Source organism: Camelus ferus, chromosome 2 (genome assembly GCF_009834535.1).
Source record: "Camelus ferus isolate YT-003-E chromosome 2, BCGSAC_Cfer_1.0, whole genome shotgun sequence".
In the NCBI taxonomy this organism is placed as follows: domain Eukaryota; kingdom Metazoa; phylum Chordata; class Mammalia; order Artiodactyla; family Camelidae; genus Camelus; species Camelus ferus.
The window spans coordinates 71591182-71610069 of record NC_045697.1 but is presented as its reverse complement, the minus strand read 5'-3'; the positions used below and the strand labels follow the sequence as shown (position 1 = coordinate 71610069).

Here is an 18888-nt window from a genome sequence, read left to right as displayed (position 1 = left end):
ACTGAAAGTATAAGAAAGTAACAAGGATTGAAATGAAAAATGCAAGCTAAGTAACGGATATTAATAAAGAATCAAAAAGAATGAGAGAGAAATTGTAATGTATATTATGGACAAAATAAGTCCAACGTACATATAAACGGAATCTCTGAAAAAGAAAACAATAATAGCAAGATAGAGCGAATATTTAAAGATGTAAGTCAAGAAATTGTTCCTGAAATAAAAGAAGACTTGAACCTACATCTTGGGGAAAAGATCCTCCCCCCAAAAAAGAAAAAGGAACAAAAGCAATAAACAAACACAAAAAGTAACCATGTCCCTGGGCAAAACAGTGCAGAACAGTCAGCACAAGGAAACACTATGGCGAAGTCACTAGACTTCAAATATAAAGAGAGCTGTTGATGTGCCGTGAGTCCCACCATCACCCGCCCAGGGATACCTGAGGGACATCACCATCCTCAAGCATAGGGACAAGGGCTTCCTGCAAACCCTTTGGGACTGACAGGTGCTCTCTGGTTTTACAGAACACCAAGATTCGTGCTCGACTCGTGTTTGGAAATGACTAAAGGCAAGAGGCTGTGGTGCACTGCTGCTCTGAGGGCAGGGCCATGGTGTCTATATTAGGAATGGCTTGTGTGCCCAGAGTTTGTCAGAGCAAAAGAAAAATGAATTATTTTGCAGACAGATGTGGGCCAGGTGGGAGAAAGGGCCGGCAGGGAGATTCTCAGTGATTTTGATCAAGATAGACACATGAAGAAGCCATAGAAAAGAAAAGTAAGAATCTATATGGGGCTGACCACCACAGCTAGGAGCTTGGAGGAGGGGAAACATGTGTCTCAGTAGGGAACTGAGATGAGATATCCCCAGGGAATGAGGAGATTTCTAAGGAGTCCAGAAATATGCTCCAAGGAAAAGAGCCTACACTTAATATCTGATATGGCCAATAGAAAGCAAGAACCCTACCACTTCTCTGTAGGAGAAGAAACCATAGCTGGAACACTGGAACTTAAAAGTAAAATATAAATTGAGAAAATCAGGAAAGCAGCTGACCACAGCAGCCCTCCCACACCAAGGCTGCAGCACTGGGGGAGAGAGAAGCTTTAGCGCTACTAAGCTTCAGTGTTTCGAATATTACGTGAAACTGTAATTAATTAATGGATGGGTCCTTGGGTTCCAACCTTTAATGAAATGCCTATACGATTAAAACTAAATCTGTTATTTAAAGTTAATAAAAGTAACAGTATTTCAGTTCTACAACTCTAACCCAGACCTTCAAACCTTGGACTACTACTGACTGGTACCAATACTAGGACAGACAATATTAACTCAAGCCTCACTAATTAACTAAGAAATCAGCTTCCAGAACCAAAGTGATATATAGCCTAGCATACCATACTTGTTCTACCAAGCATAATCTCATACAAGCTACCCCAAGGAAAATGCTTATAAACCATTTTTGAATAATCAATAAGCCTTGATTGGAATATAGCTAAACATTAATAACCTCTATGCATTTTGAGGAAAGAGTAACATACTATTAAATAAAGTTGGCTTTCATTTTTCTTTTTTTCTAATCCTAACATCGGATATTCATAAATTCAAAAAAAAAAAAAAAAACCAAGTAAGATGATTTGGCAACACTACCTCTGAATATGACACTCTCGATTACAGAGATGTAGTCTTCAGGCTCCTGCTCAGTTGAGATCTCCCATCTGCCTCCAGAGATATTTAATAATTTGTAGAGCTGATCTGAACTCTTCACCCCACACAGCAGAGTAACCACACTTTCTGGTGAAAGAAGTATGTTTTCCAGAAACTGACACTTCGTCGGAGTCAGGTTTTCAAGCAGGCTGTTTGATAATATCAAAAGTTTACATTTGTAAGAGTTTAAATTCAGCAATTCCAAATCTGGAGGAGAATAATTCTCCAAGCGATGTAACAGGATGGCTTCCCTTTTCACAACACATAAAAAAACTTCCCTCAAGTACAAAGCCCATTCTTCAGCATCTTCTTCATATACCATGATGATGTCTTTTGTGTTTTCTGGAAAAGAGAAAGTTAACGTATTAGTTTTCTTATATCTGACATGCTAATAGCAGGTTATATTATTATTTCTCAAAGAATTAAATGTACTCTTTAAGGAATATATTAATTTGCTTATACCACAGACCAATAATATAATTCACATTATCCCCAACATAATCCTATGGGATTAAAGTAATCCTTCAGATGCAGCGCAGAGTTCACGCTGTACTCACTGCACAAATGTGGCTCTAGGAAGTGTAATAGAAATAAATGAGAGGCCTCGAGACAGAATGGAAAGAATATTCTGTGGGATTAGGGATGTTGGGTTGGCAGACATGACTTTGCCAGTAACCACAAAATTTTACCTAGATTATGCCACTTAATTCCTTTCAGTCACTGTTTCTTCACCTATGAAATGAAGTTAAAAAAAAAAAAATAAGCCCTACCTAATGAATCGTGTTATCCTAAGAAGAATTAAGAGAAATTACATTAAAGGATTTAAAAATCCTTCTTCCAGCTAAAGATGGGTACATCAAGACAGATTATAGAATTCCCATGCCCAGAAAACTAACAAAGTAAACATTTAAAAAAGAGAATAATTCAACAGCAAAAAAACAAATAAAGGGGATACTATCTCATGTCATAAACTAAAAAGTTGATGCTGAAGAAATAAACAGAAGGTTCTAGGGAGGCAGCACTAATCCTAAATCTATCTCCCACCCTAGAACTAGTACTGATGAAGAAACTTATAAATCACCAAAACCACCAGGGTGGTCATAAATGTCTTCCCCACTGGAAAGTGATCGGGGGCGTCTGCAAAAGCAGGAAAGGCTTAACCTCCCAAATGAACCAGGGCTCAAAGCTGAGACAGGAAAGCCAGTCAAATTGCACAAGAACTCAAGCACATACCTGGGCAGAGGAGAGGGGCCTTGCAGACAACAAGGTCTCATCTGGGACTCAGACCCATGACCTCCAACCAGAGAGTCACACTGACAGATCTTCCTTCTCCTCCTCTTTTCTCTCAAGCCATAAAAACTAACTAGAATACAGATTTTGTTTCTCAAACTATAGCTTGGGGAGGGGGGGGCGGATTTAAAGTAGCAAATAAGATAGGGAGGGGAATTTAAAGAATAATTTACCCACACAGTATTATGCGAATAGAAACTGAACTTAGAGATTCATCAGCAAGATGAAAGGATCAGCAATACAAATTCACAGTTATGGAAAGAGATGATGGCAAATAGTATTAACAACAATAATATGGTCATCATGACAATGAAAGTAACACAGCATGCAAAGACTAGTAGAAATTATAAGCAGGAAAGAAAAACTCCATAAAAGTCCTTCATGGTATAAAAAAAGAGCATAGGTTAAATAAAACCAGAGTTCAAAGACAAGTTGACCTAATTTTTTAATAAAAAGACTAATTTGAAAAGGTATAATAAGTAGATAAAGAGACGGGTTGAGAGCCCAAACAATATCATTGCTCAACTAATAAATAAAGTAGAAAAAGCAATGACTAGACTAGAAATAGATATATTTTAATTTCTGGCCTCAAAGAAAAGCTTGATATTTTCACAGTAAATACAAAAAGAGAGAACAAAGTTAAAGCAATTGGTGAAAATCTGATGTATCTGGATAAGAGTAAAAAAAGGAAAATATTCAATTATAAAGATAATCCAAGAACTTGAAGTAAAAGAGAACAAAAGACACATCAAAATATTTCCTATATAAATTTTAAAATACTTAAAATACAGAAGAAAAAGGAATCAACTCTATGGATCAGTGAGGCATAATCACATTCCAAGAAAAAGTCTCAGAGAAAACATCCTGATTAAATTGCCCTTGGTTTAATGATTATAAAACTTCTTCATATAGCTAAGAAAGAAAAGCAAGTCATCCAAGAAAAGAAAAATATTAGGTTGGTCATTGATTTCTTCAGAGCAGTTTCAAGGCCAGATTATAATGAATAATAAGACACTTCTTACAATAATAATTTTATAGTACATTCATACTATAGAATATTACACAGCAATGAAAAAGAATGAATCATTGCTATATGCAACACGGATGAATCCAAAGATGTGATGTTGAGTGAAAGAAGAAAAAGAGTATATACTGAATGATTGTATCTACATGAAGTTCAAAAACAGAAGGAAAAAAAGATCCACAGTGATACAGATGAGAATATTTGGGGGCAAGATTAAGGAATGAAAGCAGATCAAGGGGAGCTTGCTGGGGTGCTGAACATATTCTATATCTTGATCTGAGTGTTATACAAAGAAAACATATATAAAATTCTATTCATCTGTATATCTTAGATTGTGTAAGTTACACTGCAATAAAAAGGTAAATTAAAATATCAAAAGAAAAAAAGAATGTTCCAGGGTGGCAGATGTTCAGGAGGCCCAGGGACTTATAATAGATGGATGGAGAATTTGGGGAGGGAGCACTAAGGAAAATAAACTAATAAAGCAATTGAAACATTATAACAAGTATTTGAAAATTTGAGGAAAAATGCTAATAGAAGTTTGACAGTTCTGATAGGAAGTTTTGAAAAAAACATTAAAGATAGGTACATTACAAACTTTTACATGTAAAATGCAAAAGAAAGTTAAATTAATTACAGAAAAAACAAAAAAGAAAGCAAGATCATTATACACTCTTTGGATCAATAGTATAAACGTGTAGATAATCATTGTTATGGACTGAAGATTTATGTCCTACCCCAAATTCATATGTTGATATGAACAGTATTACAAGGTGGGCTGATGGGAGGTGACTAGGTCATGAGGGTGGAGCTCTCACGAATGGAATTAATGTCCTTATAAAAGAGGCTCCAGAGAGATCCCTGGCCCCTCCTGCTATATGTGAAGACACAGAAAGAAGTCTGTGTCAGTAGTGTGCAACCCGGAAAAGGGACCTCACCAGAATTCCACCTGCTGGCGCTCTGATTTCAGATTGCCAGGTTCCAGAACTGTGAGAAATAAATGTTTGGTGTTTAGGCTACCAAGTCTGTGATATCCTATTGAAGCAGCCTAAACAGATTAAGACAATCATAATAATGTAAAATAGGACTAGTAATTTAGCTGCAAGTTGAGATTTAAATATCCTGGAGAATGACGGAAGTGTCAGATCAAGAGACTGAAATCCAGAAGGAGGGTATAACTCAAAGTGGTAGAACACATGCTTAGCATGCAAGAGGTCCTGGGTTCAATACCCAATACCTCCTCTCAAAAAAAAAAAAAAAAAAAAAAAAAAAGAGAGAGAGACTGACAATTCTTACCTAGGTTATTCACAGAAAACCAATAGATAATAGTTATAATTAGTAAATTAAGAAATAGTAGTATAAATGTATCTTTTAGAAATATCAACTAGAACAACAAAAAAAATTGAAAGAATGGTAATTCTTAAGGTTCCTATGGGGAAGAGAATTGCATTTGGCAAGAGGAAGAGCAGAGGACTGCTGGTTTTCATTACAGATGTTTTATCACTGTTCAATATGGAAGTGTAACTATGATCAAAATTTAAACAAAGAAAAGTCCAGCCAGCAAATAGAAGAACCAAAGTAAGCAAAATGGAAATGTACACACTTTGGACCAAGAGCACACAGTAAGTCGAATACATGTATGTCTAGATCAAAGACTAAATACCAAGAGGGTTATGATGGCATCACAAAATGCAAATGTTAAAAATCTTGATGAAATAAAAGTAATCATAGAATAGGAAAACTGAGCACTTGGGGAGGAGAAAGTATAAACTACTAATATCATCCTTCACAGAATTCAGTCTTTTAATAATGCCTAAATTTGAACCTTGAATTTAAATAAGTGACTCCATTCTTTTACTACTTTTTTGTATCATCATTAAACTTAGAAAGTATTCTGAGTAAATAAATTCTTATCTGAAAATTAATGTCCTTCCATTTTACTTTATATTAATTTAAAATAACTTAAAGTAAGTTATTATATTTAAAAATAGTACATAGAGTATGTTCTCATTTTAAAATAATCTTGCCCAGATACTCAAAGTATGCAGTAATTCCATTGATTGTTAGCAACAGATGTTTATGAGAGATAAATTTTTGAGAGATGTATGACTTCCTTTTTCTTACTCTTTCAAATCATTTATATTTTTGTAGTAAACTTGTAATATTTTATAAAGAAAAGTAATCATTCTTAAAAATCAGTTTGTAAGGTATTATCATGAGTACAACGAACAAAACACGAAAACACCTGTATTCTACGTTTATCTTTTTTCCTCTGGATATATAACATGTATTTTCCACGCCACTGATGTGGCAATTAACACTATAATGATTTTGAGAGCTACTGTATTTTTATTGAATTATCTATGTCTTTTCTTATGATATAAATAGTATCTCCAAGGACAGATGCTTCCTCTTTCAACCCATTGGTTCTTACACAATGCCTAGCACAATTTCTTGAACAGATAGTCAACAAAAATTTTTAAATATATTCATATATACAGAATGAGAAAAAACATCCAGGAGAAAGCATACAGGAATCACACACAAGTTGTATACGAATCATCAGCATAGATCTGCTATTCTCTATGTAGTATTTCACCCACCCTCAATGCTAAATAAATACTTAATGAACAAGCACAGACATGGTGTTATATTTTCAACATTTTTTATGTTTTAGGAACAGTAGAGAAAAAGTTTTCTTTATATTATATGTAGCCAGAGTAAGGTGTGGTTTAGTTATAGAATAATTGGAGTAAAAATAAAACTAATAATAATGTAAATTATCAACTGCTTAAAATAAACTAGGACTCTTCATTGTTGTACATATGTCATTTCACTTAATTCTCAAATTTTACCCTATTAAGGTACTAATGTTAGTCTTATCTTACAGATGGGAAAACTGAATAGGTATTAGAATTATGATTCCAGTGCACTCAATCTGAGCCTACCGTCTGTGCTTTTAACCTCTAACAGTAAAGTGTACAATAACATATTTAAAAGATTAAAATAGATTCTTGTACTGATATGAGCTAGATTAGTCACTGTGAAGCAGCCTACAGGTTAAACACAAGTATGTTTGAGTTTATGAAAGCTCACTGGCAGTCTGGTTTCCTATTAAAGAGAAAAGAGGAAACAGACCATGTAACATACTCCAAGAGTACAGTTGTCTATGAAGAACTTACAGAACTTCCTTCTTGATTCTAAAACTTAAATCACTAAAATTATAGATTAAGCTATGAACATGTATGAAAGTACAGAATGGGTGCCCCCAAGTCATACAGTTGGGTATCACACTACCATAGGAAGACAACCACAGGAAATCAATTCTAGAGACAATCATAACCTCCCTCTCAAAACTTCCCAAGAAAATTAGACCGGAATTCTCTCTTACTATACTATGGCCATTTGTCCTGGTGCTGAAATTGCACTTCCTTTAAAATTTATATTTGACTGGTATTTAGTAACCTGTTTGACAATTTTCAGAAACCTGAAGACTGGCATTAAATGCCATCCCTTTCTTTTCTATGGATTAAATTATTTCAGGCTTTTAATCTTTAATTTTCTCAAATATTAGTTACTGAGACTTTCCACGTACCAGGTATGTTCCTAAGCATTTAACATGCATTACTTCATTTAATACTCATAAAACTGTATGGAGTTGGCCTTGTTACTCTTATTTTACTGATGATCACATTGATTAACTTATCACAGCTATGAAGAAAGTAATTGGTCTTTATGTTACCATCCAATATTTTTGTATGAAACTGTGTTGAGTAAAAGTACAAAAGTTAATAAAAGGGCTTTTCATTATCCTTATTCTAGAAAGTAGCTTGTCCTTGAGTGACATCTAGTTTGTAGACCCAATGATAGTTCTCTATGATCTCTCAAGAGGAGCCCACTTGCCTTGCAATGCACTTTGTTTTATACACTTGAACTAAATCAAACCTAAATCACTATTCTGCCCATTTAAGGAGGGTTATTGTCATTAATGTTGGCCAAATTTCATAGGTTGTTAAATGACATAATAAAAGATGAACCTGAAATACAGAAACACAAAATGTTCATTCCTGGAAATCATCAAGATAAAAGGAAACTCCTACTGAAGATGCAATTAAAGTCTGCAAATAAATTATTTAAAATGTAAATCTCAAGACTAGCTACATAAATGACAGCTTATATTACAATGGGAGGAACAAAATAACTTAGAAATTTACCGTAAAGTGTTCTTTCAGATTCCGTAATGATGCCTTATTTATTTATCTTACAAAATAGTGAACAAGTCTTTAAGCTTGAAGAAAATATATACTAATAATTGAAATCAATAATTGTTTTTGCTGTGCGAACAAATTATACTAATACTGCCAAAGAACGATACTGACCATAACTCCAAATCCTTCCTGTTATATATGCACAGCTTCAAATGACAGATTTTCTTCTTTTTAAATAAGATCCCATCCCTTACCCAGGTTTGCGTGTGTAATGGAAAAAGACTGTGCGATGCAACTAACTGGTAACCAAAGTGCAAAAGAAAACAGAAAATTAGAAAGAAATGAGTTATAGCCATAATGGATAATGTGAACATTAATCTTGACACAATCACACACAAATATATACATTACTCAAATTATATAGTAAGTGTAACTGAATTGGTCTTATACTCTAACTTTCTACGCTAACTAGTACAACAGGGGAACAAAATTAAGGGTTTTCCAAAGGCATTAAGGTAGCAAAATATGGTATAACTCATCTCTCCTCCAGGAAGGTTGGTTAATTTCACTTACTCACAGTGGTAAAAAGTACCTGGTGTTTTTTACATACACCTGTGTAGCAGATGCTGTTGATACACATCCCACATCTTCCTGGCCCACTAGCTTCAGCCTGGTGCTCAGTTGTTAAGCACACTAACCACTTCCAACCTCTACATTGCTGTTACTTTTTCTGGAGCTCAGGGCGCTTCCTCCACCCGTGTGCCTGCCTGGCAACTCAGAAGTGCTGGGGATTTGGTACATGGAGGCCTGGGGGGCAACCCTCAGTCAATAAGGGATGGAAGTCAGTGTGCAAATAAGTCAGCTTCTCCATCTTCAGTGGGACAATTCTGAGGTTTGTTCTCCACAGTAATTAGAGAGGTCCTAGTGATATTAATTATAACAGCTCATCACATTATTCTGCTTATTAATACACACACTGTTGGCTTTTCTCTCTTGTCTCACATTCTCAGTTCTCTCACCAGTGCTTCATAGGCTCATCCTCTAAATAAACCACCTGAACTCACATCCATTTCTCAGAGTCTTCTTCAGGGGAAAGCTTTATAATATGTTAATTAACTTAGTTCTTCTTTTCAAATAGAGGAAGGTACCAACACATCATTTTAAGATTATGCTTTTGAGCTATGATGAAGAACAATAACCAGCAAAAATTATTTTTATACAAATGCAGAATCTTCCCCTTTTTCCTTTTAACATGCAAATAAATGATTCTATGCTTCACAGAACAACCTTGAAAGAGAATTTTTTTTTTCCTTTCTGTAAAGGAAGCATGGTGTTAACTGTTACAGGATTATTTTGCAAAAGCCTCTTACCCCCTTATATATAAACTACAAATGTTCAATTCTACCTGCATCACTTTTTATCGCTAATACCAATTGTTAATTTTTTATTAATTGTTAATTGTTAATAGTTCATTTTTAAAAGGATAAACATAAATGATTCTAGATCTGTGAGGTGTTTTTAAAATGTTTCAAACTTACCTAGTACAAATTTATGGAATTCTTTTTTTGCAATGCTTATATCATCTCCCTCCTTTTATTGCCATTACTGTATAGAGTACTGAATCTAAGACAACTTTAACCACAAGATAGCCCATTATTTGATACTTCTCCAAGAAAAGAATACTGTGATCAAATAAACTCTGATATACTGCAAATTTTAGGATGAATTTTGATTTCACAGAATTCAACCAGCCTGAAAAAAAAACTATCAAGATCAATTAAATATGGTAGCAGTACTATCTCACACAGTGTCTTACGTGTTTCTCATTTCTCCAGTTCACACTCAAGAATGATCTCCTGAGGATCTTAATATTTTTTGTGATCTCTCCAGATTTAATCCTTCCTTGTGGGTTACATCACTTAGGCTCCCACGCCCACTCCAATGGAAAGCACCATCAGAACACCAGAAAGTGAAAGAAAGGAACTACGAGGTTATTTACTGGACTTGCCACTCCCTTCCCCATTCGAATTTTGGCTATGGCTGGGTTTTTGGGGGATTGTTTTTTTGGTTTTTGGTTTTTTTGTGGCTCTTCTGGGGCTTTTCTTCTGTACCTTGTTTTTATGGATCTCTAGTAACCATCTTTCCTCCACCTCCCTCACTGGCATAGTAAAGAAGTCCTGCTTGGTCTTCAAATTCTTCCCTATCTCTCTTTGGGTTCTCCAGCCCTGCACATCTTAACAAATAATCCTTTTATTAAATTTCTTTCAGTTAAAATCTCTGTGGTGGTATCTGTTTCTTGCTAGGATCCTGATAAACACAGGAACTAGGAGTGGCCACAGGAAATAGACCCTTATAGAATGGATTTTGGATTTGGGTTGCTCACATGACTGCGGAGAACACAAGCAACCCCTCACTAAATGGAAATAGTACACTGACAATTTATGGCATGCAGAAGCCACATAATGACATAATGGCATACGGGATGGACTGTCAATGGAGGAGAAAGTCTTAGGAAATCAAGTATCTATGGAATTTAGTTAATAAGGTGGCAACAGGGATTACAGAGATGGAGGGGGTTGGTATTATGGCTTCTCTGTCTTAGACAGCATGCACTCACACAAAGACAGAGCTATAACTTCAGTAGCAGGTAAAACCCTCCAAGAATCTTAAACTAATGTAAGAGCATTGTTGAGGAAGCTGTGAAATCCTAAGACTTGAGAGAGAAATACTGGGCAGAGATGAGGCTAAAAACATTAACTCCCAAATATCCCTGGATCTTTTTTAACCAAGAGAATTTGCACTCTTTGTAAAAACAAATAAACACAAACAAAATTAAAAGCCTTCTAGAACTTCACTTGAGGCAACTGCTTTACAAGCAGTGTCAACTTTTCTCTGTACCCATGCCAACATCCCTCACTGATTACCTCTAAGGTCAATAACTAAAGTTAGTTCCCATAAGCAAAAGGAATATTCTAGAGAAACTACTGTACACACAGAAATTATTACAGGATCTTGCCAATAGATATCAGCATGGGTTTGGAAAGTATGTATGGAACGGATTTTAAGAGTCATTAGACCAAGGAGGGCAAACCAAAGGACTGTATCCCACTGATTTCATCAATATGGTTATTCATATAAAATTCAGAATTTAATGTGTTATCTAAAGTACCTGAGAGGCATTAACAGCCAACTAGAATGTATAAGTAAAGCTTGGATTCCCTAGTGACCTACAGTCCATGTGATTACTATGCTAGTACTTGCCTACCACAGTGGATACACGGGGTCAGCAGGCAAACTTTTTCTGTAAAGGACTAGATGATAAATACTTGAGGCTTTATGGGCAACATAGGATGTCTTCTCTTCCTTTCTTCATCCCTTTCTTTCTCCCTCTTTCTCTCTTTCTTTCTCCCTCTCTTCTTTCCTTATTTTTTTCTTTTTCTCCTCCTCCTTCTCCTTTTCTTTCTTTCTTTTTAATAACCCTTTAAAGATGTAAAAACTATTCTTAGCTCACAGGCTGCACACAAATAGGCCACCAGCTGGATTCTGCCTGTTGGCTTCAGTTTGCAGACCCTTGCTGTAGAGAATTCTGACATTCCCTTCACTAAGCATTAAGAAATTCAATCATGAAAAGCTCTGTGATGTCTGTCCTCCGTAGCCTGGAGACAATGATGACAAATTGGATCTCTGAAATGAAGTTTTTGATGTCAGTGGGGGAATAATGAAGTCTGGATCGGTAGAGAATAAATGGCAGCATATAATTATTACAGGCAATTTAAGTAATCAAAGTGTTTTCACCACAGGGATCTGTTGTGGTAACTAATTGATCTGAGGGTCCCTAGATATGAAGTATTTGTATAACCTATGAAGTTTCAATGTCACCTTTACAAACAAAACAATTCTAGGTTTGGGTGCAGAAACTGACTTAAGTTGCAGTAGTGGGAATTCAAAGCCCCCTTACAGTTTACGGACTCAGAGCCCTTTGACCGAGGGATGACCAAGTCCCTTTGAGAAAGGATTCTTCTATGCTATACATGGATATAACAGATCTTTTCCCAAGCATTCGTCAGAGACCTGCAGCTATGTGTTTCCCCATTTTGGTGGCCTCAAAGTGCCGCTACAGCACACTGGTAAGAGTGAACTTACAGAAGTTAGGTGTGATGATAAATAACATCTTGCCTTGGGTATGTCTAATAATGGTCCTAGTGGGCCCACAGGGATATCCTGTGGGTATTTTTAAGCCAGGAATGTATGTGGTAATACATGTACATAGCCAATGGCAGGATCCTTACAGAGAATGAGGATTTTATCATTGGAAGGGAAAAATGTAAGTCTTTGGAACTATTCAACCCCATCCCCTCCATCACCATCAAAACAGTAAATCAAAACAAATACTACATGCTTTGGATCTGAAAATATACTGGAACCAGTCCAAAGTGAATGGCTGTTGCATTAAGGCCCCACTCACGATTGTCCCTGGAAGAGAATGGTGAAAGGAAACTATCCCAGTTGATAGAACTCTGGGCAGTATCTCTAATTGTCCACTTTGCTTTGAAGAAAAGGCCTAAACTACAGATCTACTTTGAGTAAAAAAAGGAGTGGAAAAGGGTATGTTAATTTGAGAATTAAATACACAAACTAGGTTACTAATTAAGAAAATATATCTGGGAAACATGACCCCACAAGTTACTTTCTTCCATGCAGTGATAGCCTCATACTCTTTGTGGCTTATATAAAGGCAACTTAGAGATCCACCACATTCGCCAGTGCCAACTGTATCAATGATAAAGGCAATATCCAGTTTCCTCTTGGCCTTATTCTTTTGTCTTATTTCTCAATTGCTTAACAACTTCAGCATTGAAGATGGATATTTATTGTCCTGTCCCCACCTCCATCCTCAGTACAAGTCCCCGAGGTTTTTTACTGAAAAGTGGCTTTGTCCCCAGTGCTATGCAGCCCAAGGCCCAGGCGCAGAAACTGTCTTTAACCAAACAGGCTAAATGTGTTTTATCAACAGGATGCCACAAAGACCAGTGACAAGACCAGACTGAAGCAGCTAGATCCAAGGCAGCAGGCAGAGAGGCTTTCCTAGCCTTGACTTACCTCTGTGTTTCCATACCAACCCCTGAGAACTAAAGAACACTTACCCTCATTTATCTCTGTGTTTGTTTCAAAAGTACCAGGGGTTTGGCAGACAAGCTTTGCATCTGTACTGTGACAGATACGTGCTTTGAGAGACATACAGTGGTCAACCACCCCCAACTGGCTCTGACTTGACCACAGAACACGCCTGCTCACATGAAACCTGGAGGTGTCTGAAAGTTAACCTTTGCTTCATTACCAAGCTAAGATCGCCGCCCAAAGCGGGGATTTGTACTCTGCTAGGCACAATGTGTGCCACGGGCAAAGGAACTCTGAAAACTGCTCGTGCCACAGCTGCCCCAGCAGCCCCCAGAAATGTCTGCCCCTTTCATAGAGTCTGCAAGGCCTACCTGCTTCCTACGCCTTCAAGTTCCCTTACTCCCCTCCTCCCAGGGAGGAGGTGCCTTTAGAGCCGTGAGCATAAAGCTTGTCTTGCTTGCACCAGACTCAGTTTTGTTCTTGGCAAGAATTCCTTGACCAAGCCAGGGGGTCTTCAGTCCAGCCACGGCCCCAAGAAGCGGGCCTCACATCTAACTGAGTAACTAACTGCTTAACACTTGACTGTAAATGTACCACATTTCAAAGTAACATACACTGAAATTCCATTCAATTGTGATAATACACCAAGTCCAATCACATGGATATGATGGTGTACTTTTTGCTATTCATAGTGTTACAGTTTTAAGAGAAGTACTTTAACTCAATTTAACTCAGTATTTTAAGCATGAGAAGACACAAATTAGAAAGTCTGAGAAACTTGCCAAAGGTTACCCCAATGGTAAGTCACAGAGAGGGGCTTAAATTCACATCATCTACTGTCAACTCTGGTTTGGGTCTCAAACTATACTGCAGGCAATACTATTGAGAAAATGAAATAAAACTGCAGTCCCTTCCTTGGGCTTTCCAGTGGACAAAAGCATGTGATCAGCTGATGAGATTAAAAAGAGAATTAACCTCAGTTCCACTGGCAAATCTAATTTTGCTGCCCTAGTTCTGAGCAAGAGAAAATCGTGCTGGCATTCCTTTGTTTCTTTGTCTCCCTCACTATCCATTTCTACCTCCTCTTTCCAACACATAAAATGGTGGCAATAGTAGGGAAAAAAAAGAGAGAGAGAGAGAGAGTATAGGTAATTATGGCTTGAGAGCAATACCAAATCGTTTATGTGTTCCTTTCTGAATTCCTTTCATGGAAATGAATGCTTTTTAGTCACTATTACTGAAGTGTGTGTGTGTCTATATATACATATCATATATATATATGTCAAGGACATGATAAATACACTCTGTGTCCACAAACTTTAGTGGAATAATACAGCTTAATTATATTGGCAAGTGTCTGATTATCATTTAGACATTAATGTCTTTCAACAGTTCTCCCATGTGCAAAATTATCTATGATGTCACAGTATAAGACAATAACTGAGTAAGAACACATACCTTTAGCAAAACCCTCTGTGAAAAGTTTATCTTAAAATTCACATCCTACTATGGGCATTGTAAACTATCTTAGAAATGGCTGTATACTAGAATATATGTACATACTGAAACAAAGAGTAGAAGGAATTTCTGCTTGTTCGTTGAAAGCAATACCAGCAAGCATGTAAACCCCACCCCACCTTCCTGAGGTCTGCATCCTCTTGCAACCATTCTTGACCAGAAGGGAAACAGCAGACCCAGCAAAGTGTGCCTCCTACCATTTGCAGAAACAACCTGAGGCCTCTTGGGGCCTAAGTTCACAGTAAACATGAGTTCTGGGTAGAGATCACATATTAGCAAGTGATCAAAACACTGAGGGCCTCTACAAAACCCCTCAACTTTGGTACAGCACTTGGTAACAGCTACACTGCCCCATCGTGACTTCATTCTTTTCTCATCACGTGGCCAAGGGCCTACTTGCCTCAGAAACACTTTGGGACCTTGATAGAATCAGAATTTCCTGGGATTGATTCCCAGGAAAGAATCACCCATCATGTAGCTAAAAAACAAGGGTAATTCTTAAGTCCACTCAAGTTTGAGAATTACTGTAGAATCTTTTGTTTCACTGTTGGTATTTCCAATACCATATTTGATGATTATGACTGCAATGTTTATGGCTCAAGTTTTGCTGATATAAAAAAAAGAAAATGCAGATTTCAGTCTTTCCTAATGAGAAAAACAAGTGGTTTATAATGTTATTTATTAAGGAACTAAATGCATGTGCATAATTCAGTTCACTAAAATCATTAACTTGTCAGCTCAAAATCTGCCTTATTTCACCACAATGATTTTTGTTTGTCATATGAGGGACAAATCATTTATTACCAGACAAAGAATACAATATTTGAAATTATGTTCCTAAAATTTAGATTGCAATTCTGAAATTAATATTGTATTTATGATGTTTATCCAAAACTACAAAAATTAATATAGACAGTGATGAGGGAGATTTTATAATATAATACATGGTTAAGTAAAAGCAATTTTAAGAGTATTCCACTTCATACTAACTTCTATAAAAATTGCTATTTTACTCTTATTAATTCTTATGCTCCAGGTGTCATATTAAGAAAATTAACAGCCTAGAACTCAGGCATTAACCAGGTTACAAAAGTCAAAGTTTAAAAAAATGAATGTTCAATTACTTTATCCATGGCTAATATTTTGTACAAGATTGAATTTAAAACTCTTTTTGGAACTGAAATAATGAAGCATTGGGAGTTCCTGATGGGGCTGTTTTCATTAATATTTGACATTTGGAAGTATATACTACAATAAGATCTGTGCATAAATTCTTATAAAAATGTGAACTTTCAGACAAATAAAGATGATTTTAGAATATGAACAATCAGAAAGAATTATTACAATTGTTTCTACCTTTCTTCTCTCTTATTAAAATGTATAAGGGTACTGTCCACCAAAACCTGAAGCTCTAGACCATATAAAAGTTTTAAAGATAGAGTCAAGAATGTATGAAAATAAATGTTTTACACTTACTCTTTAACAACTTTAAAAATCCATTTTATTTACTGAATGTGATTCCTTAATTATCTACACTTAAACACAGTGAAGAGAAATCGCTATCCAAGGACTGAATTTTCCCTTACATTTCTTTCTCTGAGTTTGTAAAAATAAAATACTATTAGTATTTAAAAATGTTACCACTTGAACTTGAGGAAGTCTTATATCCTGATGTAGCTTACAATTGTAAGCAAAGATGAAAATCAGCAACAGATACTTGAAAAGATACAGAGATGAAGGGTACAGTTCCTTCACTGGAAATTCTCTATATGTTCTTTCCAGACAGTCATATTTAACAGGTAATCATTCTTACCCTTCTCTGATCCTAGATCCTCTCTACTCTAACATTTTATAGTTTTCACTCATTACTTGGATCTTCAGATTATTTACCATGATTTACCATAATTCTCCATAAGTACTATAAAGTTGATAAAAATGCCTCAGTATCAATTCTATAATCATTTATACCTTTCATACGTTTACTTAAAATCATTTAACAATTATTATTAAAAAAATTGTTCAGACTTCAAGAGATATAAAGATAATGAAGCATAATTCCCACTCTTTAAGGGACGGGACTTACATGTTATAAAAAGGATGGATTTTTACAAATTACATTAAAAGGTGCTTTATTTTAGTACCTCATTAAGACTTGTGGTTGAAGAATCCTCTTATTTATCCTAGGGTTAACTAGAAATACAATCTTGGAAATAAAGTGTCAATAAATCCTTAAATATCACAAAATGCAGAACTGAACAATTTACACACCCAAAAGATCTAAATTTTACAAAGTCTCTGTTTGAGATTTTAAAAAAAACCTGAAAATGTATCATGAATCAATATGCAAACCACAGTGAACACCATAAAACCATAAACGCAATGTGAGCCCCTTTATGTATATATACACAGACTCACAATTCCAGACTAGTATTATCAATACTTAATTCTTAGTGGAGGACTGTGGTATACCATAGTTTATTCTTATATTATTTTCTATTTTTCAAATGCACATATATTACTTTTATAAGAAACTGCCCCAGAAAACTATCTCATATGGTTCTTTTCATGGCAAGGTAGCCTGACTCTAACCGATTTTTTACCATTTGGAGATAATGGCCTCAAAATAATTCCCTACCAGGGTTAAAAATGGTTCATGTTCTCAGTCATTAAAACAAAACGGGCACATTAAAATAATATTAGTGACCTTTTATAAGGAGTGCACATCTAAATCGGTTGTCTTTCAGAATATCTTTGTCCCCTGAGGGGGTGGGATGGAACAGGGCATAATGAAAGCAGAGGACATCTGGCACCAAGCCTACCAGAAGTTTAGCCAGATTATTTCAGGAACAGTTCTCACTTCATCATTGTAAGGCTCTTCAACCTGGTTAAATTGTCTCTTGGTTGTTTCCATTCCTTTATCTGAAAATATGGAGATACTGATCCTAAATTCCTAGAGATAAAATATTAAGCCTGCATGTCGGGTGGGAGCTGGCCCCCAGCAGTCATGGATAGGTACGGCAGTGATGATGACGAGGATGAGGATAACCATAGTTAAGGGTACCAAAGTGCACGAGTGCCCAATATGTGCCAACAACTGTTCTGGTGTTTTACAAGCATTCATTTCTTTTCATGTCATAGTATCCATGAACAAGCACTCTTATCCCATTTTGCACTTGTGGCGACTGAGGCACTGAGAAAGTAAATACCTTGCCAGAGCTCACGTATCTGTGCTAGTAAGAACTGCAATAGCAGCAGCAGCCAGTAGCATTAACGACAAGGGCTATTAAACTGGTAAAAACCACCGAATGTGAATAAACAGTAATGGGACTTTCTTCTTTGTTTTGCTGTTAAAACAACAGTGAATTCCAGAGAGATGTTCCAATAATGAATAAGCATATATCTTACCAAGGATGCCTACCAAAGGTAACACTGATACCACATTTAATAAAAACTATTTTTTCATGGTTATATCCAGTGTTTTAATAAGGCTGATGGTACACAAAGGTTTGATGGACAGGGTTCTATCTGTGGCATTCATGTTATTCTTTTCTCTTATTGAGTCCACATGTGTTTAGAAATCTGTATTAGTTTTCTATTGGTACTGTAAAAAATTACAACAAACTTAGTGGCTTAAAAGCCACAAAAATGTATTATCTTACAGTACTGGAAATTAGAAGTCTGAAATGAGTCTCACTAGGCTAAAATCGAGACAACAGCAGGCAGGGCTATGTTCCTTCTGGAGGCCTTAGGGAAGAGTCCATTTTCTTGCATTTTCCAGCTTCTAGAAGCCAACCACAGTTCTTGGCTCATGCCCCATTCCTCCATCTTCAAGCCAGCAGCACTGGGCTGAGTCCTTCTCATGCTACCATGTCTCTGGCAGCAGGAGACATGCTGCCTCTTCTTTCACTTAAAAGGACCCTTGTGAATATATTGGGACACCTGGATAATCCATGCAACTCTCCCCATCTCAAGGTAAACTGCTGAGTAATCTTAATTTCATCTGTAACCTTAATTCTTTTTTGCCGCGTAACT

General features: G+C 36.2%; 1 protein-coding gene across 1 annotated transcript in view; it reads right to left on the bottom strand.

The window, feature by feature from the left end:
- Window positions 1–18888, bottom strand: part of BANK1 (B cell scaffold protein with ankyrin repeats 1) — a 382288-nt gene that overhangs the window by 241717 nt on the left and 121683 nt on the right. Inside the window, 1 exon segment of the mRNA XM_032460712.1 lies at window positions 1642–2040. Within this exon segment, the coding sequence (XP_032316603.1) occupies window positions 1642–2040 (399 nt within the window).